General features: G+C 47.3%; 1 protein-coding gene across 1 annotated transcript in view; it reads right to left on the bottom strand.

The window, feature by feature from the left end:
* The window catches only part of Zir (dedicator of cytokinesis), a 70,537-nt gene that overhangs the window by 21,424 nt on the left and 23,811 nt on the right, over positions 1–25,302 (bottom strand). Inside the window, 8 exon segments of the mRNA XM_077694210.1 lie at positions 41–194; positions 1,597–1,776; positions 2,573–2,700; positions 2,779–2,972; positions 4,360–4,685; positions 16,362–16,511; positions 16,979–17,368; positions 24,192–24,380. Coding sequence (XP_077550336.1) covers positions 41–194; positions 1,597–1,776; positions 2,573–2,700; positions 2,779–2,972; positions 4,360–4,685; positions 16,362–16,511; positions 16,979–17,368; positions 24,192–24,380 — 1,711 coding nt within the window.

Raw genomic sequence — 25,302 nt, 5'->3', positions numbered from 1 at the left:
CACAGAGCCAAGCCAAGCCGCCCCACACAGAGTGCCTTACCTGCCCCCACGATGCCAGCATTGTTTCCACGGCGCCGCATCATCATCTCACTGCGTGCGCTGGAGTGGCCCAGGATGGCGTCCTCCAGCTTGGACTTGATGTCGGACGTCTTTCGCAGCGTCTGCTGGGCAAACTTGCGCATTGTCTTCTTCCCCTGAAAGCGTGCCGCGCAGCAGAGGCCATAAGTGGGGACAGTATTTGCTGACGTGCAACGGTTTCGATACAAAAAGGACAGAATGTCACAGGAATACTGTTATACAGAAATAAATGAGCTTGCACTTTCTGGCACGTCCAAACCGGCTGCCATTTTCCCATAGGCCAAAATGGCTTTTATTTATTTTCAGCATAAACGAGTAAGTAGCATCATTGTTCCTGGTGTCAAACAAAATAGACTACAAAATGCGACCTTCACGTGAAGTTTGCGCGTGAATTGAGCAGCGGTTCGCTCAGGAAAAAAATTTAAAGTGGTCCAATTATCGTCGTAACACCCTGTACATTATGTCATCAGTATTTGCAAAAATACCGTTAGTCCACCCAGTGTGTCCTGTAATTTAGACGGTACACAGAAGAGACACTAGCTTCCAATAAAGAAGTTATAAAAGTCAGTCAAAGCCACAGTTTCTCATTGAGAGGTCAAGAAGCAGAGTGCTATGAGCAAGCTGAATAGTGAAAATAAATGCTCTAAGCTAGTGTTTGTAGAAAGACTAGTACAAAGCTAGTCTTTCTACTGGTGTAGCAAACATGGCTTCAGAGCACAATGTGGTGTGCAAAGTTTAGGCATGACAGCTAATGTGTACAACCTGAACTATGACTGACCGCAGTGGCTCAGTGGCTAAGGCATTGTGCTGCTGAGCCCAAGGACAGGGGTACGATTCCCGGCCATAGCAGCCGCTTTTCTCGTGGAGGTGGGAAGCGAAAAAGCCTGTGTGTACGAGATTTCGGTGCTTGTTAAAGATCCTCAGGTTTTCAAAATTATTTTGCAGCCCTCCACTACGCCGTGCCTTATCGCCTGTGTAGCGTCGGTGCGTTAGACCTCATAATCAATCAATCAATCAATCAACCTGAACTACAGTACTGCCTTTTTTGCGTCTGCAACATTACAAAAGTGGTTACGATTACAGCTTGAGAGATTAAAAATCTCCCTAAAAGAAACTGCGTGCTTCGAATACGTGGACGACTGATGCAAAGATGAGGCGGTTTAAAGCTGACTCACAATCAAGCCTTGATGCAGAACTTGGATGAGAGCAAGAAATAAGCGAACAGAAAAAAAGGGGAAAGAAAATGCGAGCAAAACCCACTGCATCGATCAGGCCCAGGACTTACATTCAGTCTGAATCGGATGGGCCGCTGAAAACATGGAGGTGGAAATGCCAAGACACAATCCTAACCTGGATGCTAGAGCAAGCTGCGGAAACGGCACTCCCTACGCAGCAGCCCTTGATGGGAGAACACTGTGCCCCCTTGGAGAGTAGCCTAGGCTAGCGCCTTGTAGGAACCACTCCTTGTGATTTACAGGTAGATTACTACGCTGCCTGCTCTGCCCTGTGCCCCCCCACCTTGTACTCGAAGCAGGAGAGGCAGAGGTAGAGGGTGTCGAGCAGGCGCTGCAGGCGGTGCAGGGGCCATTCGGCCCACCAGTGGCGCAGGGTGCGCTGGTCGGCGTTCTTCAGCACCCACAGGAAGCACACCAGCAGGTGCCGGCTGGACTCCTCCTTCACCAGGGGCTGCGGAGGCCCCTGCACCAGAGGACAGAGGCACCACCACCACCGCCTCTCAGAGCTGCTACACCGGACCAGGGGTCTTGGGCGTAGCAGTAGAGCACCACTCAGGCCAGTGAATGCTGCTTCTTGGAATCGGCACAATTAAGCAGCAGCCTCGAAGATGGGGGCGGGGGCTGCAGCACTGTGACCTGTGACATCATCAGGGGTCCCAACTGACCTTTGTTACTAAACCTTTCTCGATGTGGGGTAAGCCGGTGCCGTACACTAGACTTGCACGCACAACTCATTCCCTCAGCAGGGTGACAGAATGGTCGTGACCCACTATACTTAAAAGCTGGCTGGTATTAATCAAAGTCGCCTGTAAGTTCCAACAGATGCAAGTGTCCAAAGGGGTGGACGGGAACGGCGCAAACGACAACGAGCACGTAAGTGGGGGCACAGCACATCATTTCCGCTTTAAGATTCAACCATGTTACTGGCCATACTAACATGCCAATATTTCCTAACAAAAAATGGACTGTTCACAGTTTATATGTGTAGTATTTTTTACCCCCTTCCATATTTTGGCAATTCTGTAACAAGTGCTCCCTTACATAATTTCTACGCCTCGTTACAATCCTGAAAGAAATATAAGATGAGTTCATGATCTGGAAAGAATTAGTGAAGGGAGAGGCCTTTTTTCTCGCTACTGAGGGCACTGAGCTACTCCGTGCCCCTTCTACAGGTTCACACACGAAGCACAGACAGGACTCACTGCTCCCAAAGTTGTTGTGCACACACGCTGCTTAAAAAAAGGACAGGGCCAGCTTACCTGGCTGTAGGATTCATTATGATCGGGGTCGCCACGCCAGGCCACGGAGGATCCGGCGATTGCCATGGCAACTGCCTGGTGGATGGACGCCGGGCGGTGACGGGAGTCCGAGCCTTCCGCGGACCGCACTGCCCGAGAGGCAAACAAACGCTTTCCCATCTGGCCCTATTCTGCTCACACAAATGCACATGTGGGTGAACACTCACCGGCCCTGGCCTCCCCCGGTGGCCGCCAGTCCCAGAGGCAGGGGAGGGCGTCCACCACAACCGCCACCAGGGGCAAGTAGAGGGCAGCCACCCGGGGCCTGACGACCTCCAGGTCCGTGAAGCGGGGGTCCCAGTCGTGCACGGCCAGCAGATTGCGGACCATGTTGGCCGCCTTGGCCTGCAGCGACGGGTTGCTGCGCCAGAGGAAGAAAGACGGTCTACTCTAACAATCTACTCCAACTCTAATTAAATTAATCTCCTGACCAACACTGCTCAGCAAATTTGGTGATACGGGCACAGGTGGTACAAATTTCGGTGTGATACAAATTCATAATATTCCCTGGACAAAATGCATTGCTTGCAATAAAAAAGAGTACCAGCTGTAACGAATGCGTTGCCTGCACCTGCCTGAAATGCCTGCCTGAAATGCACCCGGCGCTTAATGACGTGCTGTGGCATGCAGTGGCGGGCAAAAACCTTCGTGAAATCACTTTCACACAATTTTACGCCTTCCAGAAGTCGATTGTTGAAGATCTTAGTAAAAAGAAAATGCACACGGATAGAAGGAATTTTTCCTCCCGAAAATAAATTCATTTGTACTTCATTTTGTGTGTGTTTTGACGATATGAATTTTGGATGATACGAATATTTCAAGCAACACCATGAAATGTGTATCACTGAGATTTTACTGTAGTAGTACCCATCGAACACGCAAATCCATGCACAATGGGTCAGGCAGACTTGACATTCAAACATAAAAATGTCAGCTGTGACTTAACCCAAATTTTTCAATCCATTTTAAGGAATTAACTTTGAAGACAGATAACGGGCAAGGAATTCTGAAAGCAGGAAGACCCCACTCTTTGGCAGAGTGCAGGCTTGAAAGCCACAAGTCACAGTGTGTACACCTTACTTTTGACACAATTTTAGCCTAATTTGGCTATCAGGACATCGACTGCGCATCAAGAGCAAAGCATGCGATCCAGAGCTCTGCTTCAAATTATTACCGGAAACTCGGCTTTTCACGTTTCCAAATGCCATTTGATTTGAAACCAAATTGAATATCATGTTATTCTCTCTGATATTCAAGTTTCAAGTAGCCACACAACCCCATTAAAAAAATACTAGTCATGTCAAATCCCCAAGCCCTTGCATCTTTTGCAGTTACTGATTAAAAGCAGTAGTGCCGTTTTGTGCGTGGAACGAAGGACGACGGGAGTAACAATTAGGGACAAGAGAAGAGCTTCCAGGATTAGGGAACAAACTCGGGTGGAATATATCACAGTTCAAATAAAAAAAAAGCAGCGCACTCAAGTGAGATCAAGCGACAACAGGTGGACCACGAGGGCAAGAGAACGGACACCGAGAGACAGGTCTAGAAGAAGGGGAAGGCGAGTGACTCGATGGAGGGACGAAATAGGGAAATTCAAAGGCAGAGAATGGACGTGGAGGTCAATGGCAGGGGCCTTTGTCCTGTCGCGGACACGAATGGGCTGTTACGATGACTTGGAAACCCCTGCTCTGTACAGCTGAGCAGTGCGGCTCCAGTGCAACACCAGAAGGAGAAGGAGGAAGCCGCACCTGCTCTGCAGGGTGGTCGCCAGGTCGGCCAGGACCAGGGCGACGAGGAAGTGCTGCTGGCGGAACTCGGGCGAGAGCTCGGCGAAGGCGCTGCCGCGGTCGGTGAGGGTGGTGGAGCTGGACACCACGGAGGAGCCCTGGGAGGAGGCGACACTGGGGCAGGGGGAGGTGGGCGGGGACGGGCTGAGCGGGGTGCCGAAGGGCAGGTTCAGGGTGACAAAGTGCTCGTGGCTGCACACCACCCGCAGGAAGTCCAGCTTCAGCGAGGCCAGGCTGCTGGCGTCCGGCAGCGACTGGATCTTGGCCGACACCTGCTTGCAGAAGGCCTGCGCGCAGGACGGGGGAGAGAGAACGATCATTAACGAAACTGATGTTGAGAGAGCGAGTAATTTGCTGAAAACACTGGGGTAACTAACCCACCAATAAAAATACACTAGCAAAGGCGTTTTGCTGCAGCTGAGGCCCTTTTAGACAGACGACACTATAAGTAAGTTACTGGGAGACAAATGCTACTGCAGCTTATAGGGGCGCCTAGTCGCATGCCTTGCCAAAATGTCCTACAATTTTGTTCTTTCTTTGGAACATCTATGTTGGCTCCAGTACCTGTGGCCTCGCAACACCAAGACAGCAGCCCAGTGTCGGTGAGAGGTGACAGGGGTTGTACCTAGCTGTACGCTTTACACACTAGAGGTGTCCTAGCTCCCAAAGTTCCTTGGGCCCTCCCCAGCTATTAATGCATCGTAGCATTCTTTGCTGAGCACCCCCACACCCAGGCACATGCAACACCCTGCATTTCCACAAAAATGCAGATTTGGCGTAAGTAACACCTTCAACTGTTATAACAGCGTACTACATGGAGATAACTGGTTGAACAGAATTTTGAAAAACCAAAAAATTTGGCTATAAAGAACTCACACTTTAGACAAGTGGCATAAGAATGCTACACATTAGCAGAAAATTCTCTGAATTGCTGCAGATTTTTTTTTCCGCCACACATCATGCGAGTGCACAGTGGCGATGCTTAGTGAAACCAGGCGGGTATTTTTGTAGCATGCCTAAAGGCCGACCTCCATGCAGCGAAATGTCGACGAAAAGGCGGCGAACGTCACCCGGCGGCGGCCGCTCGGCTGCCGGCGTCGAAAATACGGCTGTTCGCCGGCGATCTACGCGAGCTAGATGCCGAACACGCGGCGGCGAACGCGACCGGAAGCGGCAAACTGCATTTTGAAGCTGCAGCCAATCACAGACTTGTACTTCCTGTCTGCGCACAGCACCTGCGCACGCGGCAGCCAAAGAGCAGATGCTTCTTTCGCGCCTTTTCCGAGTATTTGTATCGCTTGAACAGTAAACATGGAGAGGAGGCAGTTGCAACTCGAATACAACGACAAGTTAATTGCAGCTATGCATTGTCGTCCCATGCTATGGGACTGCAATGACGCCTCATACAAAGACTTCCGCCGAAAACTGCTTGTGTGGGCCGAAGTCGAACAAGAGATCGGCCCCGACCCTGACGGCAAGTGACAATTTCTTTCTTCTCAGTCAACACTGTGCAGAGCCGGCGCGATCAATTCGAAATGTTTACGCTCTGGAAAGCTTAAAGGCAGTGCTATATTCATCTTCACAGTTGGGAAATCGGCCGCTATGCAGCTTGAAAGGCCCGCCGATCGATGCTCCCGTGGGCACCTTCAAATTCATCGTGACTGTACATGTGCTCAGCGATGTCACATCGTGAATGTGTGAGGAGCCCTTTCTGAGCTTGCATTATGTGGTAACCAAGGGTTCACGTTACGTACAGAGTAAAGTGAAAAAAAGGAAGTTTTGATCTGCGGCAGTTTTTTTGGATGTTATTCTCGGGCGCCTGACTCTACGCACAGCTCGCGTGCCGCGCAAAAAAGCCTACTTACAGAACACGCTATGCGAAGCGATATTCAAGTATAATAAAGCTTTTCCACTTTCTTTTTGACGGAGAAAGAATTTTTAATGTGCCTCAAAACTGTGAATGTAGTATGTAGTAAAAATAAAGCAATGGAAAACAGGTCACAATCATTTGCAAAAGTGCGACAAACTTGAATGCCAGCAAGATAACCAGCTGGTAAAAAAAGGGAGTGGAAGACACAGTATCAAAGCGTTATAAAAATTAATAACACTCGCGTAACTCAGAATGAAAAAGGGCAAGCGTAAAGATATTTTCTGAAATTACTAAAATAATATTGGAAAGATGCACTTAATTTCAAATTTTTCCAGAATGTGATTTCACCATTATCACATTTTCTTTTTATCCGAGTAGTATATGCACGACACATATCTCTTAAATATGACTCAATGAAAACAAACACCTGTGAGTTTCGCAGACAGACATATGGAATCATTTTGTCTTGCATTTGTACGATTTTTTGCTAAAATTTGCTTGTCTGCAGGTGCAACGGCAAGCGTACAGTGGAAGGGGCTGCGCGACACTTTCACCAAGAAGTACAAGATACACAAGGATGGTGTACCCAGCGGTGGTTCGGCGAGTACAGACGATAAGGAGAAGGAGAAGAAGACAGTAAAGTGGCCATACTACTATCTGCTGATGTTCCTGAAGGGACAAGTTGACATTGATTCGTACGCAAACTATTACTTTTTCCAACAGTGTCAATCTAAGGACGCACTACTACGTGCCAGTCCCACAATAAGGAGTTATTATTATGATGTCACTGCAAGTGTTCTCCAATGCAGATTGTTGAATGAGTAACTTTGCTCTGCCTTTTTCTCTGTCAGCACTACAAGCAACTTCCAGCAAGCGCAACAACTTGCGCCAAACAGCGAAAATGCACAAGCCATTTTTGCTGCAATGTATGACGGTGGTGACTGCGACGATGAGGGTAAGATGTACGTTTCGAATTGTTCTGTGACTACTGCATACAGTTGTTTGTGGCAAGTTTCGCCTCCAATTCGTGCGCGTGGCACCCGGTTCTCAATTCTGGTTTCAGTGGTGTAAGGAGTACTGCACATATGCGTGTACAATAAATATACATTATAGAAAAGGAGAGACGATGAAGTGCAAACAAAATAAACCTACATTCAAAAATTTCATAATGTGAGACAGTTTGCAAAAATGGGAAATGGTTTAAACAACTGAATATCGATGACAAAGGCAACGAAGGTCAATCTGTTCCAGCGGCTTCACTTGACCCACAAAAGGAGAAGAAAAATAAGCCATCCAGGTTAAAAACACCATTCAAAGTGACAAAACAAAAGCAGAATGGGAACTAAAGCTAAAGGATAACTATAAATACTAGGAGGTATGTGACAATTCCCCAGTAGGAGAGTTTTGGCTAGTTTTTTGCTTCCATAAAAAAAAAAAAAAAATTCACAGTCCATTAGTGCACACAATGAGTGCATTTAAAGCATTTGTGATGTGTACAGCAACTGAAGTAGTAAAGCTCATGCTTGCAACCTGTACGAATAATTCAGACACTGGTATCTCTGCAGCTGGCATACTTGGTGCATTTACTGATAATATGGTGCCTCTGATTCATCTCAGAACCCTTTCCATGCACGGAATCTGCTGGAGCAAGCCCCTCCGATGAAGACATAGTCCTCGAGGAGGAGGACGTGGAAGCCAGCCCAGTGAGCACATCACAGGTACAGCGCACCAAGGCATCTGTGCAACCTAAAAAAACGTCACGTCGATCGAAGCGCACTCGTATCGACAGCGAGCTGGAGAGAGTAGACAAATTGCTCAATGAAAATGAAGACGAGCCTTACCACTTTGGCCGAGTGGTAGCCGAGCGATTGAGGGACTGCCGTAAGCACACATGGGCCGATGTTCAGATTGACATCTTAACAGTATTACGCAGGTACAGAACCCAGAATACAGAAGAACCTTGAACAATGTTTTGTACGACAGCTAGTTTTTACTGTAGAACCTGAAGCGTTACAAGAGACAGCTGGTTCTGCTGTGTTTCTACTTACGGTATCGTTATTTTACTAATTATATTCACTCTACTCCAAATCACTTTACAACTGTTATTGTACTTACTTTATTTTTATTTTACTCTAGCTGCATTCACTTTAACTGTTCTCATTCTAATATTCCAGGAATGACTCACTTACTTCACACGTGTATGTAACTGCAGTTTTTGTTTTTGTATTTTACATTTTTTTTTACTTAGCATTGTAGTGTATTCATTGCTTAAATTATTTCATCTTGATCATTTGCAAACTTCATGTTGTGCACGAGTGCAATATTTTAAGTGCAATAAAGTGGACTGTGCAATCAATTAATGAACAAGGACAAGGACTTGCAATGCACGAGAAGTTTGAATTTTTTAATGTATTTGACATATGTACTATATGGAATGACACAAACAACTATTTACACATCACAATACCCTTTTTTTGCAGGAACCAGTTGCAAAGGGAACCAGAAAAATTTAATTACTCAAACAATGCAGGCAGTGGCAATACTTGTACTGGCTAGTAAGGAGGAAATGCTGAGCAGCAATACTAGCTGAACATAATACTAATGCGATGACATCATCTCAGTCATAGCAACCAATCAGATGAATTTTCATTAGCGTAAAGTTTGATTTCAATGACGCATCACTTTTAACTTATCCGTCACATGTGCATTTCCCATAGACTACTTGAAAACATGAAATTGAAAACATGAAAATATTTTTGGTGGCCAACTATGTCTTGCTACATTACGAAGCTAAGAAAGAGAAGTTAGTGTACATGGAGAAAGGCATTTCAGAAATTCACATAACATCATGCCCTGGCAATCCACTCAAAACTGCTGTAGGGAGGTTGCGGGGCTGAGCACTGTTAAAGGAGCCATGAAGAGAAAATACAACTTCGTTTAATTTGAAAGAACTAGGATTCAGTATCTCACTCAGCTCCATTACAGCCACAAAAGATGTTTTTTTAACGCAAATAAAGCAAGAAGTATTTGAAAACTTTCAAATTTGGCGCCACAGTGACATGTTATGAGCAAGAATGACATCATACGGGCCAACAATAAAACGTAATTTCCAGTGCGTTAACTGCACGTTATCATTCAAGTGATGCGGTCAAATGGAACTAGAGGCCCCATTACACACGTCCAGTCGTGTGTCGTCGCAACAGGTCAGTTAGGCGGCCGCCAATCGCACAAACAAGGTTCCGTAACGTCATGGAAAAGTTGCGGGAAATTGGCTAGGGGGTCGCGACTGCTTCACACGTTTTCTTTAATATCTCCGTTATTTGTTCGAAGATTGCGATGATATTGGTATCATTGTTATCGGGATTAAGCAGTCTTTCTAATAACCCCAACTTGTATTTTGTCTTCATGGCTCCTTTAATAAATCCCTGTATAGTATTTTCTGGGGCAATGTGAATAAGTAATAAGTGAAAAGAGGACGCCATTAGAAGTTTCAGAGCAAAACAACACTTTGTGCACGCATCACCACAAGGTAGACATGGAAAAGAAATTTCAAGAAACTAATATTAGTAATGACATCCACAAGGCATGTGTCTGACTGCCACAGTTCATGGCTGATACCGTGGTGCCTGAACACCCGTGTGTGCCCACTGCCAGGGGACAGCACCTTCTCTCATGAAGTACTCAACAAAAATGCTTCGTGCATTGGAAGCACCCCTGCTGAAGTTCTTGGCACTTGTTCGTTCCAACTCGAACAGCGCGCTGTCTTGTGCATCTTGCCGCCAGTGGCCGAGCACCCTGTTGCCATGCTCGTCCTCGTGGTCTACGTACCCCGGAGGATTATAAGCGGCTTCCCGTGCAGCAGAGAGAAAGCTGTGAAGTGTACAGCATGCGAGAACAACAAATTCTGCATTGCGTGGCAGCAGGTCGACACGACGGAGCAGAATCCTCCACCTGGCTGTCAGGATGCCAAATGCGTTTTCCACAATCCGCCTGCACCAACAGTTGATGCATTGGAATTAGAACAACACAGTTACACAAGTAAACGGCAAGTGTGATCTTCAAAAGAACAACACCTAGTCACCATTGCCTTAATAGGGAAGGTACCAACTACCTTGTAAAGTTGGCTCAACTATAGTTGGCACTGTCACATAAACTATGAGTTTTTTTTATCCACTTGGGTTTGCGTACCTTGCTCTGCTCAGGCGGTAATTGAAGACTCTGTAGCATGGCCGCATGTTCTTGCCTGGAAATGGACGCATGAAGTCCGGCCGGAGCTGGAAGGCTTCATCTCCAACGAAGACGTACGGGGCAACCTTGGTGCTTTTTGGGAGCCGGGACAGCTTCAGAATATCCAGGGTCGAATTCCCCAGTTGGCGACCGAACTCGGACGCCTTGAATACGCCCCCGTCGCTGTGCCGGCCTGGTGCCCCAACATCGACCATCACGAATTGGTAGTTCGCGTCCACCACGGCCATGAGCACTATCGAAAAAGTTTTCTGAAAGCAGGAAGGAAAAAAGAAGACCGTTGCAACAACTCGAAGGTCACTGCTGCCACACTGTTGAAAGGAAGAATAAATGCATGACACCTCAGTTGGATTCTTACCCAATAAACAACTGCAAAAAATACAGTACCCTTCCTGGAACTCCCAATAAAGAGCTATTTTCACACTAAGCTGCGCTTCCGTGAAGGTGCAGACATGAACAGGGCCAGAAGGCCCTCCTGAAACTGCAGGGATTGAGAAGGGGGGTGTGCAGTGCATAAAATAAAATGCTAACGTACAATAATTTTTTTCCACACACGAAGACTACACTGACATTGCTTCAATGCCATGATTTCACTCCAAGAGTCATTCATTAGGCAATGCCTTCAAACAATAAGAAAACAGGAAAAACACTGAAATGGTCTGCACGCTTTGCTCTGGCATTGTTGTCTTTTAATACGGGCAATTTTTTTCCCTTCGTTTTACCTTTCATGGTCTCGCTTTGTCTTTTTGTCTTTGTCTATTGTCTTTTTTCTAAATGTTCCTTCGAAATGAAATGTGCCACTGTGTAGAAGCACTACTTTCTGCGTTGTGGCTACCAATGGCAGATCTGGCAGGATAGAAAATGGTTGAATGGGCAAAGGATGTAGGACAGGATAGCCAGAAGCAGCTAGTGAATGTAAAGGAGATATATCTCTTTTCCTTGCACGTCGGCCCGATGCCCGTTGGTTGGCATAGTGCTACTGTCCTGCACACTGTATATATCTGCCAAAACTTCAACTTTGTAATGTTTTGTTTGCCTAAACCACTGATCCTCGAGCGCAGATGGACTGACACTGTGTTCTATGCAATAAACTAAAGCCTAAAATCAAGACTGGAAAATATTAGGGGTGTGCGAATATTCAAACTTCGAATATTCGATTCGAATTTTTTGGTATTCGATTCGATTCGAATGACACTTTTATTGTTCGAAATATTCGAACCACCCAAAACTAAAAAAAAATAAATAAATTCAGAGCGTGTGTGTATCGGTGTTTATTTACAGTGGACTCTCGATGATACGATTCTGGGGGTGCGAATTTCGGGATGATACGAATTTCCGAAAAGTCCCGGCGAAATTGCATCGTTTTTTGCAATGGGAAAAATTTCGGCTGTTACGAACGGACCTGCGCGGCCCGGCGGAAGATACGAACGAGCCGGCGAGGCACCCAACTGCCGAACGAGCAAGTGACGGCTCTCGCTCCCCTGTTTGTCACTCTTTCTCCAGAAACGGCCGGGCTGTTGTTTTCTGCTCGCGAAAACGCTCTGCGCAAGCCCAACACGCTGACACCGCCGCGAAACCACCCCCACGCTGCGCGCGGCGCGGGCGCTCGAGCGACCGCTTCTAACCGCTCTTTAAAATGCGGCTCAAGGGAGACACGAAGTTGCTTGTGCAGTAAAGGAGATGATAATGCATGCGAAAACGGTACTATAAAACATCATCCGCGCCGCTAGTGAAAGCGCCCATAAAATATTTGCCGGGGTGCTAAGCCTAACCATCTCCGGCGGAGCCAAGCCGGCTGCCTCGATCTCATCGCAAGTAGTCAGGCTCCTCCATTCTGCCGCGCGCGTCGTGCGTCATTTTCTGACCGAGGTAGGCGCTACCGCGGGCGCGAAATCGTCGATGTGGGCGTGAAAATACAGCGCTCGCAGAGCCGAGGCGAGCAAATCGCGTGCAAAAACGCACCATGCGGTTCACGCTTGGCTGTTGCGGCGTGTAGCGAGCTTGGGCACAGCGAGTGAGGAGACGTGCGCGAAGCTTTACGTGCTCCAGAAAGGACTGCTTTGTAACACGGGGGTTAAAAAAAAGCAGAAAAAATCACGAATTTCTTCACGCGAAAGTAGGAAAAGAAATAAACGAAAACTTTTTTCAGCGCTAAATTTTTTGGTCTGTGTTGGTTCATACGAATTTCGGATGATAGGAATATTTTTCGCAGTCCCGCGAGATTAGTATCATCAAGATTTTACTGTATCAGCGCGCGGCAATGTGCACGGGCTCGGGCATGCCAGCTACTAGTGTCTCAAGTGAGCGGCTGTTTTCGGTATCTGGTAAAGTGGTGACGAGCAGGAGGTTGTCACTGCTCCCCGAACATGTCGAGCAGTTAACCTTTCTCCATGTTAACATTTAAAAGTGAGTGCAGACCTTAACCTGTTGAGTGCAATGGTATTGTGTAATTCCTAATTTTACTTTGTGTGATTTGTTCTGCAATAAAGTTGCAGTTTTTGTGCCTCTAAGAGATGGTGAAAACATTAAGTTTACAAAAAACAAGTATTCGTATTCGAAAAATATTCGAAAAATATTCTATTCGATTTGAACTTTGTTTTTATTATTCGAATTCGCTTCGAAATTAAAAAATTGATATTCGCACACCCCTAGAAAATATTTAATATACAAAATGGTACCTCACATACCTTGTAGTTGAAGTAGTTGCTGCCGGAGTGGGGTGGAGCTGTTATGTGCACATGCTTCCCATCAACTACTCCTAAGCAGTTGGGGAAATTCCACCACCTTTGAAATGCCAGTGCAATGCTTTCCCACTGTTCCTTGGATGGTACCTGAAGAAAAATGTATTTTTATAAAGCACAGTGACTTGCCATGGGTTATCCATCCATAGGTACTAATTGTAATCCATCATTACGAGCATTTCGTTAGCACACCACAAAAATGAATACAAGGCCATTGCTATCAATAAAAAAATAGTATACGGCCAATGCGTACGTGATGATATATAGTGCGGAAACCTGGCGCCTCACTAAAACCCTGGAAATGAAACTTGGGCAAGCTCAAAGGGCCATGGAACATAGGGTAACAGCAGTAATGCTTAGAGAAAGAAAACGAGCTTCCTCTATAAGGGAACAAACTCGAGTAGAAGGTATTGTCACGCACCAAACTGCACATCGAGCACCCCACATGCTATGCAGAAACTGCATCTGCAGCAGCTGGAATGAGTGAAAGCTTAATTGTTGCTGCTTCACTGTGTTGACCTCAGGCACGGTGCTCCCCAAGTGAGTATTAGTGACTGTGGTCGCCAATTTGTCGCTGACATTACAGAAGACCTGCTGTGCCTTCGTTCGTCCCACTTTTGCCATTCGATGCACTATCATCCCCAAACAATTGGTTTGACAAAGCGTACAAAGATGACTCTTACTAACAATATCTTAATGTACATTGACTATAGTCACAAGAACTAGGATGAGATTTTGACCTTCATCGCATGCGTACAACATGGCACAGCACGAGACCACAGGCTACAGCCCACTCTTTTTGCTTTATGTACATAGCTTACTAAACACAATTTTGCCCTCTCTCACATATTGTACACCTACATACTGCGTGGATAGAGCATGTTCAGTAAGCAAGTGTAAATGTGCTAGGTAACGTGACAAGAAGCCCAGCATGAAAAAATATTTTGTTGAAGTTTAAAACAAATATTTTTCCATGACAACACTTATGCATACCAGTTAAAGCAGTGGTCATACTTACAGAAAGGTACAGTGGCTGCAGTTTGGCCCACAGGACTCTGCACGTGTGGTGCACAATCCTGCGACATGTCTCCGGGCTTAACCGGTATGCCAGGGCCACATACTTAAGAGGGCTGCCGGAGCAGAGGTACCTGTACGGAAATATATGTTCAAAATGCTGATTCTTTGTCACAGAATTCAGCATATATGCGATGAAGAAATATTCATGCGACCTTACCTGATTGTAATGGCGAGCCTCTCTCCTGATGACACAGGCTCCCGGCAAAGGTACTCCTTGGTCAGCTCCACCCTGACAATGTCGTGCAACTGGTCGAACTTGTCCGGAGTCATTCGATAGAATTTGAAGAACAAGGCGGGGTCCCTTCCTCATTGCCGGAAACTGTAAATAAAATATCACGCCATATTTCTTCATGAAATCAGCACAAAATACTCAGCATGTTCCCAGCAGTTCACAAGTTAGAACAAAATAAATAGTTACTCATAGGCAAAGTAAAAGGCCGCTAGGAATTCATTATACCGAACACGCGTCTGCAGTGAAACAACGCGCGCTCAAACCGCACGATCGACAAACCTTACAATAACTATAATTTTCGCGCTCTGTTTGTTGGGGAACGGTGACAGCTTCGCACGTCCAAACGCGTGCCTGAAGCTCGAATTGTTCTGTATTTTATTTGTATATACAATTACAAGATGCCGCAGTTTTTGTTTCTTTTTTTGTGGCTGGAAATGTTTTAAGTGCAGGAATTACGATACTCGATGTGTCATTTATTCGACGGTGCCACCCCTTGTTCAGAAGTCTAGCGGCTGACAGCGGTGCGCAGTTCAGTTAACCGTTTGCCAGCCTGAGACAAATGAAGGCAGGACAAACGATAAATAAAACGCGGGAAAAGTACTTGTGATCGTCTTACCGCTGTGTAGTACTCGCCTTCCGACTTCCTGTTACGCCAGAGTGGATGCACCCAGAATCGCTTCTTGCGTTCTTGCTGCTTTTTCTTGAGCAGTAACAGTTTCTTCTTTAAGAGAAGAAGACGGCGGCGGCGGGTACTTGCCATTTCGACTCACGGTGAAGTTCAGCACGCGAAACTGAAAGTGTAGCGAAGCAGAACAAGAGCAAAGCAAAACGAAACCCCCCCGGGCAGTTTCACCCATTGTTGCCATTTGGAAATGTTTGTGCACTAATTAGGAAGCCAGTCTCCAAAAAAAGCTTGTTCAATAAACAAACAACTAAATAAGCATTATTTCAGGTGTTTAAATCAAGTTTTATTACTTTTCAGTTAGGTTTTGTTGAAGACAAAATATGGGCAAAGTTATATTTACGCACGTTGTTTTCGATTGTACATCTGGCAACCTTGATGCAAGCAGCTTGTTCGTCGGCGGCGTTCGTCGGCGGCGTTCGCCGCATCATCCCGCATCGCGTTGCATGGAGGTTGGGGCCGACGAAAACTGAGCGGCGCGTCAAACCACGGCTTCCGCCGCGCGAAGTTCGCTGAGACATTTCGCTGCATGGAGGTCGGCCTTAAATGTCCTACTCATTATTGTACCCTGTTTCGGCTTAACTAGAACAATCCACTGCAATCAGGTCCACACCTAAGGCCGAGTTCAGACTGTTGTCGCAACTGTTGTAATATCTTTAAATAATGACGTCATTTGATGTATCAGCCAACTGAACTGCACAAAACGCCGTTTTTTTACGTCGATAGCGCACAATATGGCTGTTACGTCGGTAGTCTGAACATAGCCTAAGAGGTACCGCAGGAGAATGCTTCTAAGAACCGGGCCCTTTCTGTAGACCACAGCTAGTGGAATCCCACCCCAGTGTCTCCATAACGAATCAGTTGAATATACTCAGCAATATGAAGAATCTGGTGCAAACACAACCTTTTTTTTCCCCATAAAAACTGTGAAAAGCCCCTACTTAGGAGTATAATGCAGCGTAATTGCTCGTTGGGTATCCAAGAAGCTACCTAAAGCCTACTCTGACTCACTCGTCTGGAAACGGCACTTATTTGGAAACTGCGCTTAACTGGAGTGGAAACTTAAAGGCCCTTTGCTGCTCCCTGTTCGGAGCCCCTCCCCCACATCGTGGCTACCTTGATCAGCTTGAAGACGTATCCCCGGTCCATGATGGACAGCAGGTCGTGCAGAAAAAAGGCCAGGCTGTTGTTCAGGTTCTGCACGTTGCGGAAGTCCCGCACCTCCTGGTGACAGCGGCTGATCACGTCAGACGTCAGCGTGGTCACCTGCACACAGGATTGACATGCGACTCCTGCCGTAATAGTTACCCTGCTACCTAAATAGAGACAGAGTGGCAGTAGCAGCTATGCAGAAGCCGCCAAAAAAATATGTGAAGTGCGGAGGAGAAAGGGAGATGGTTGGCCACAGCAGACAGCTTGCTGTGTAGTTTTTCTACAGCATCTAAACAGGAGCTAAACGAGGAAAGGAATAGGGAGGAAAGGGGCAGGGGAGAAGGAAGAAGGATGCAATGATGAGGAGGCAGAAGAGGAGGAGAAGGAGAGATGGTTGGCAACAGCCGACACCCAAACAAGAGAGGAAGTTCTGACCAAGATCGCCGTAATTCAAGAACTACCACTGCTTCAAAACGATTACAAATGCAACGAGCAGGAAATGCAGCCTTGTACACATAGCGGCAACAAGCTGTAGCGTTTCCTCCACTCCTGTTGTCCCCCCCCCCCTCCCCCCTACCCACCAGGGTGGTGACGTCGTCCACGAAGCGGCTGCTGAAGCGATGCCGTCGGGGTGCCTGCAGCCTGCCCGTGGCAGCCAGGTGCTGGGTCATGCTCTTGACCACCAGCTCCAGCAGGAACCAGGTGTTGCTCAGGGCCAGGTCCCTGGCCGCCCCGCTGGACACCACCCACTGCAGCACCAGCTCCTCGTGCACCAGCTTGCGCGGGGGAGGAGAGCGCAGCGGGGACGAGGCCTGGCCGTTGCCCGGCCGCATGCTGGCCGTGCGGTCCAGCGGACGCCCCACCACGGCCACGCTCACGTCCGTCTCCGACTCGATGTGCGCCAGAGGGGAGGACGATGCGCTCGAGCTGGCCAAGTCCGGGTTGCTGCTGCTGCGGCCGTGCGGAGACTTCTGCACAGGGGGACCGAACGACCGACCGATGAGTCAGGGCTGGCATCTGCTACACACACCAAGAGATCCATCCCTTTTGCCTCACACTAGAGGCACTTTTTTTGCCTGAACTGGCTGCACTGGTGTAAACAGTGCAGCCTATGTCCATTTTTTTTACTGACTGATATACTCAGTAGCCCTCCGCACTGGTCTGTATGACACTGCACTAATCTGCACCAGTTCAGGTAAGAAAATTCCCCTACTGTTTGGGGTTTCAGTATTGCAAGTGGCCTGTTCAGCACTGCAGCAAAACTGTGCAAATGAAGACAAAAATGCATTGAACATTTCAGTAACATACACACCTTTACTGCTGACGGTTCACTGTTACCCAGAAAGCATTCACTGGCATTTATTCCCGACCATGCAATAAAGAGAAAAAAAAAACTAATTTCCCTGTTCAGTTCACATCCAGGAGCACGTCAGTAGAACCGAGAGTTCCAACGACAGTGCTTGGTCAGTTCAGCCACAAGACAGCAGCACTTAGCCCATTCCCACTGTGCATGTGTGAATCAGTTGCTACATAATCTCAGGCACTCCAAGTGCTTCTACCGTTTCTGCGCATACACCTAGTGCACTAACAATCACACTGCGTAACAGCTATGTTAGTTGCTCATGAAATGTGTTAGCCCAGAACCGACAAAACACAGAGGGACGCACCAGACTGGCACTCCTGCAACCGAGTTTAGTTCGGAGCCATATTTCCACATAGTATATAACAAGAGTTGAGCATGTACAGCATGCTTCACAACCTGTACAGTCACGGTCAAATGAAATGAAAACAAAATTATGAACTGGAACATGCAAAGTTAAAAAATACTGCACGTGGAGGTCCAATAATGGAAGGCTATTGGTATGCAGTTAAACCTGGACATAACAAAATTGACAAAAGTTTGCAATATTTCGTTACATCCAGGTTTTGAGTTAATTAAGGCTTTTGTGAATAAAGCAGAAACGAAACCGGAATGGTAGACATCAGTGAAAGTGAACTCATGCTTCAAGGATTCATTCCACAGTGAAAAACTTCGTTACTTGCGCCTGCTGCTTTCGCACGAGCTTAGGCACTACAGGGTGCTCCAAAGAAGCAAGATCACTTGCCCCCGTATTCACAAAGGTAATTTCAGTATCACGTTTGCCTTTTGACACTTTTTGGTTCCGAAAGCGTTTCAAGAACCAACCTTCAGCTGAAATGATGCCTTCTCACAAATTTGATGCTGTTTTTCCCACACAAAATTGTTCGAGAGCGTGCCAGCTGGGATACTGTGCCGGGCGGCGACGTAATTTAAAAATGAGAGCTTGTGAAAAGGGAAAACTTGTAGTCTTCTGGCAGCAGAATATATCACCACCCGAGCAGACATCACTGATGGCAGTGAAGGTGCGCAACTACACGCCGACATTCAGGCCTAGCAACTCAAAACTTGACTCTCGAACAGATACCGCACTTACACGTGGAAACGCGGGGTAGTTTGGGGTACGGGCAAAAAAAAAAAAATTGAAGTGTCGTTACTCTTGTTACTTGGTGTCACATTGCACAACCTAAGTTGGTGCTGCGTTAGCCATAAGATGGCGCTTGCTGCTCCTTTCATCATCGTCGTCATGACGAAATTCGTTTTTGGTGATTCTAGACGTTTTTCCTTAATTAAAGTAGTGCTAGTATTGGTAAAATGGTGCATTCCCCCAGCCGATTTTCCAGTGAAAGTGCAAAAAACAAGGAGTGGCGAAGTCGTTACATCAAGGTTAACTGCTGCAGCCCCTTTGTTAAATAGAGGTCTCAAACTCATGGGCTTCAATGGGGCTGGCAATGGGGAATTGAAAAACTTCGTTAAATCCAGAAATTCGTTACATAGAGGTGCGTTACATCCAGGTTTACCTGTACAGTCTAATCCCGCTACAACGAAGTTCGCTTCAACGAAATATTTCCATTTCCCCGTCAGCTAGCCATAGAAGTCAATGCAACAAAGTCCTCGCCACAACGAACCATTTGTCTGGCTTGCTTTCGCTTCAACGAAATTTTCGATGAATTGGGCTGGGTTTGAACAATTATTTTACAATAAAATAAGCATAGCACCAGCTATCTGTAACTTTTTAAACATTCAGGACGCTTAGTTTCACCGAAAACATGCGCGGTGCGCCCACACCGCCACCCAAAACAAAACAAAACTCATAGGCGGATGCCATTGTTTGATGGTGATAACGATGTGGCTGGCCGTCTTTACATGAGGCACAAGCCCGGTTCGCCAAGCCGGAGCTACAGCCAATCTGTATCCAATTGAAATCGCACGAATGTGCTCTGCTGCTGGCGCGGTGCCGTCATGTATGCGTTGTGACTCGTGAGCAGCTGTCCTTGCCGTTTTCCTTCTACCATTCTTCATAGCCAAGAGCAAAAATCATGTTAGCGTGTTTGGTCTTGAAGCCAAGTCATCCTATCTTAGTCGCGAGCGCACGGTCATGTTTAATGCAAGCGCGTGCGTCTTGCCTGCCAAGGTCAGTAGCTGCGGTGCCCTGTCAGAGGATAAGATAACGGCACTGCTCCTGCCACAAGCGAGAGGGGGCCTTCCGACGGCCCAGCAGCTATCTGCAAGTAATCAGCTCGGTGGGCAGGTCTTGTTGAGCAGCAATACGTTTTGCGCCTGCACTTCTTCACCCCCCTCCGTAACGCGTTCTTTGCGTGCAGTGAACACAGATAACCATTGGTATGTTTGTTATCCGAATAAACATGACGTTATTGCGCGTCACTCCTTTTTCTAAACATTGTTTTTTTGCTGCCAATGATGCGGAAACATACGGGGCTATTTTTCGGGCCTTTCCGTGGTGTGTTGGAGCGGATTTCGCCTCAACGAATTTTCACTTCAACAAAATTTTTCGCGCGTCCCGTCAATTTCGTTGTAGCGGGATTCGACTGTATTCGCAAGCCATTCTCTGATTTCCGCAAGCCATCAGAGAATGGAATATGTTACCCCAAGAACTTGTTGATTGTACGTCCCTTGACTCTTTTCTGTCCAGATTGTCAAATCATTACTTTGTTACTACGTAATAATGTACGCTTGTTTTTTTTGCTTTCAGTGGTGCCACTGATGAACGGTGATTTGGAGCAATTTTTGTATCAGCAAATTATTAATTTTGGAGCAATTTGGAGCACCTAAATGCCAGTTTTGGAGCACCTTGGAGCAGCTAAACATCAACTGCTAGATATGTCCAAAGCAACTCTCAAAACTAAACATCGACTAGTATCATCCAGTAATTGAGTAAAAGCCCATGGAATGGGCTTCAAGATGCTTTTCACACGTGCGATCAAAAATGGACGGCACAGCTGAAGAATAATGGCCTTCTTGTCCTTACTAGGGAAGACTTTTTCAAGGAGTCACTGAAAACGCTCCATAGTTGGCAGGCTCGAACATGCATTAAAAATAGCTTTCACAGTCAGCTCACCCAATAGCCAAAGAATAGCCAAATAGCCAATAAAAAATTCCACCAACCACAAAAAAGTAGCTATATTTGGCTATTTACAGCCCCAACCTGGCATCCCTGGGGCAATGGGATCTTTCCCCCACTTATTTCGAAACAGTCGCTAGAAGTCGCCAGAAGTTTGATGCAATTAAATCCCCTAAGTATCCACGCAATAGCCAAAAATGCCACAAAACATAATTTGCAAGGTATTTTGCTCCTTTCTGGTGCGAATAAAAGGCAAAAAGGCAAGCTGGAAATGCGCACGAGAAATGCGCATGGCGCATTTTTGCATGCGATTCGTGCGCGCCGGTGTTGCGTGTGCGATTGTTTCACGCCCGCGTCGACGATTCCACGCACGCGGCAGCTTCTGCCTCGCTCAGAAAATGACGCGCGTCGCGCGCGGCAGTGGGAGGAGCCTGGCGACTTGCGCCAATGGGGAGGCGCGTGCCTCATGGCGGCGGTTTTGAAGCGCTCGAGACAGCCCGGTCACGGCCGGTTGGCTCCGTCCGAGGGGGTTTAGGCTTACCACCCTGCAGGTATTGCATGGACGCTTTCACTGGCGAAGCGGATGATGTTTTATAGTTACGATTTCGCCCACATTATAAGCTCATTTACCACACAAGCAACTTCGTGTGTGCATTGAGCGGTATTTTAGAGAGCGCTTAAAAGTGGTCGCTCGAGCTCCCCACACCACTTCGCGGCCGAAGCCGCCGCCATGTTGCCGCGCCGCTCGCAGCGTGCGGGTGGTTACGTGGCAGCGGCAGCGCACCCGTGGCGTGCGCGGCGCGTTTTCGCAAGCAGAAAACGCTCCATGAGGTTCATGCTTTAGAGAGACTGGCCATTTTTCACAGCCCGCTTCACTTGCGATGGTCCACTCCGTGAGCCCAACAATCGAAGCGGGAGCTTGCAGCCGAGCGCGTCATGCATGCCGCGAAACGGCGCTCCCGCTGGCTCTCGGGGCGGAGAAAGCCGGCAATCAGCGCCACCTAAAACTACCTATTGTTCATAGCAGGAACCATTGGAAACTACAGCAAGAAGGAAAGTTTTGAACCGCGGTACGCCAGCGCTGCAGTTGCTAGACGAAAACACTGTATCGGCGGTACAGTGACGGCGCCAACCCTACTCACCTCAGCAAACACGATGACGGGTGCTAGGGAGTTGAAGTTATCAAGCCGAATTAGTTACACGTCTAGAGACCACTGTGAAGTAGTGCTTGTAACAGGCTGCACGCGATTTGAGCGACACAAATTTTGGCGCACTTTTGGCGCACTTGCTTGCAAAATCGTGGTTTTTTTATCAGGATGGCGCAGGATACCTCATTTGGAGCAAATTGGCGCATTTGGCGCAGGAGTGGCAGCACTGTGCTTTTGAATTTGCTTCGCGAGAAAATGTCGCAGTAGATTTTTGACCTTACTGTACCCTTTCCTGCCAAAGCCTTTGTTAGGCTAGCAGTACGTGCAAAATAAATAAATAAATAAATAAATATTTGCAAAGCCACATTTGCCAACCCAAAAGCAAAAACGCCCCTGTGTACGAGATTTTGGCACAGGTTAGAGATCCCCAGGTGGCCAAATCTAATCCGGAGCCCTCCACTATGGCGCGTTAAACCCTACAATCAATCAATCAATCAACATCTCCCAACTTGGTTAGCAGCCCCTCCTTTTCTTAACCCTTTGAGGGTTTTTGCCGTACGTGTACAGCGGCGGTTTTCCGTCCCGCAAGGTCTTTGCCGTACGGGTATGATTTCGAGCATCCGTTTGAAATTTTGCGCCATATTAACGATGCATGCTCCCTGGGAGGTGCTGCCACCTCCTGGGACTTACAAGAAGTGTTTGAAATTTGATTGTGCTACCTTCTTGCGGTGAAAAACAGAACTCTCTGGCTTCGACGCGTTACAGCGTCTGTACGTGTCAACGCGTTTCATGGTTTCAGTTTCGCCACGTGATCGCATCGGAGGCGCGCGAAACTTGATCGGCGCTCGCTATCAGGGGTGGCGGAAGTTGATTTCGATCTATATTGGCGCTGCTCTTATCTTGTTTATTACCCACGCTCACTAGGTATTTTTGCACTCCTTGCTTGGAACTGAAGCAACCTAATCGGAGACTCGGTTGCGGGGGCGGCGGAAGTTGATTTTTATCTATATTGGCACTGCTATTAGCTTGTTTATCACCGGCGCGCATGAGTTATTCTCGCTCTCCTCGTTTACTGGGTTGCCTTCGAGTTCTTCAGATGCATGGCAAAGCGGCGATATGGCCCAATGAACTGCCCGCTCTGATGACACCCACCGTGATGACTCTTCTGACTCTGAGTTTGCTCTTTTCACCGAGTCTGAATCGGAAGACAGCCTTTCTTCGGAAGAAGACGGCTCATTTTCGGACATGCACTTTATGCGTGCAGACTGCGATAAGGTACTGTGCGTAGACCCGTGTTTTAAGAAATACCACACTCTGAAATACTGTTGAACATTTTTCAGTTCTAAGTGATGCTGACCCCAAAATACTGTTCCTGATAATTTTTTACCATTTAATCCTGACTTCAGAGACTTTGTACATTCCAAATCCGCAATAAACTAATTCGACCGCCAGGGAAAGTTTTTTTAAAAAAAATTCGACCCTCAAAGGGTTAATGGCAATTCACGCTCGAGCACTCAGTCATTCATACAGTGTCCTGTCTGAACAGTGTGTCCCTTCCCATAGGAGCACAGGATCTCGTACACCCCTTTCGTGCCTGGCGTGTCTATTTTTGTCTTGCGCAGAAAAAATTCACAGGGATAGGTATGCGACCTTTCTCGGCACCAAAAATACAATAGGGAAATTGCGCCTTCTCGCCACTTTCTTCATGTGGCGGGATAATTTAAGCACACAAGATAAAATCCGTTGCAGATTGTATACCAAAGTGGATATGTTGTCTGACTATATGATAAGTGATGAAAGCCTTTCACCGATGAACAGGTCAAAAACAAGACACACATTGTGTAACAGACTTCTACCGGAGTCTGTAGAGGAAATAAATCCACATCTGTTTTCACATCTGTGGCCATTTAGTTTGTTTCTTATTACATAAATTGTGGATATGAGTATTTTTGGCTACCTGAAGAAATCTGCACCATCAGGATCATATTGTACGTATTCTGCCTGTAAAAATTTGAAAAAGGGTGAAAGTGAGGGGGGTATGAAGACACCGCAAATTCCTTCGTTTTTTTCTGTTCGTGCTGCAAATCGAGCCGTGAACGAATAATCTGAGCGTATTAGCCAGCCGGAGGCCAGTTACAGAAATTCGTGAACGAGGCCCCCCCTCGATGTGAGTGTAACAAATAAACCAGTCAGGGGCGAACACTCACCGATAGAGGCACGGCGCTGGCCGGGTGGCCTGCGGGACTGCCGGCGGTGCCAGGAAACGGGGGCGAGACGCAGTCGTTTGTGGGCGAGGGCACGTACAACTCGGGGTGGGGCAACGTGCACTGGTACTGGATGTACGTGGCCAGCAGGGCGTTCCGCCCGTGAATGTCGTTCCGGTCCTCGAGCAGCCTCTGTGCAGGGCAGAAACGATGATTGCACACGTTACAGAGCAGTGTTAAAAAAAAGAATTGGCGCAGCTTGCACTAATGGTGCAAGGCTGGAGAAACAGCGGAGCTGGCGGCCTTTCTCCCGTCGTCAGAGACCTGGCTGTTGCTCCTCACATGGATTTCCCAACTTGCCGCTGAAAGCTCTCCACGACTGGTAGGCCTGGATCATTTCATTCGCAGGCTTTCACAGCTCTCCCAAAGTGGGCCGCGTTAGCATGAGCTAGAACCTATGGCCAAGTCCAAAGCCAATGGCCACACTACGAACCCAAAGAAAATGCTATGCCCCCGGAATGTGATCATAGTTCGATTGAATATATGGCGGTTCCATAACGCGAGGAACCCAGGTTCGATTGGAACCACGGGAAGCGTTTTTTTTTTTCTTTCTTTCCAACTGGCTGCACATGTTACTGTTCCCGCCACTGCTAACCCCGTACCCCTCAGGCCTTTGGGGTGGCCCAGTGGTTAGGCTGCCGGTTTCAAGGTGTAGAGGTCCCAGGTTCGATTCCCACAACCTCCCTAATCCCTAAACACACTTTTTTGCTTGAGACGCGCACTCCCAACACCTGCTCGTGGGCTTCTTGCTTCCTCACCACTTTCCCTCCCACTTCAAGGTTTTTTGGTGTGATAGACGGATATTGCTCAGCCTAAACAGCTCCGCTGTTAAATATTCAAATTTTGGGGTTTTAATGCATCGAACCTACACCTGTGCCATGAGCCATGTAATAGTGGAGGGCGCCCTCCAGATTAATTTCCACCACCTGAGGATGTTTAATCAACTATCGCCGCACGGGCATTTTTGCTTTCCCCCTCCACCTGAAACGCAGACACCATGGCTGGCCAAGAAAAAAATTCACATCCTTAGACAAAGCGGAGTTCAACCTTGGTG

The sequence above is a fragment of the Haemaphysalis longicornis genome, unplaced genomic scaffold (assembly GCF_048455015.1).
Source record: "Haemaphysalis longicornis isolate Haplotype H1 unplaced genomic scaffold, Haemaphysalis longicornis Haplotype H1 scaffold_12, whole genome shotgun sequence".
Taxonomy (NCBI): Eukaryota; Metazoa; Arthropoda; class Arachnida; order Ixodida; family Ixodidae; genus Haemaphysalis; species Haemaphysalis longicornis.
Note: the sequence above shows the minus strand (reverse complement) of the source record. Positions and strands in the feature narration are given on the sequence as shown.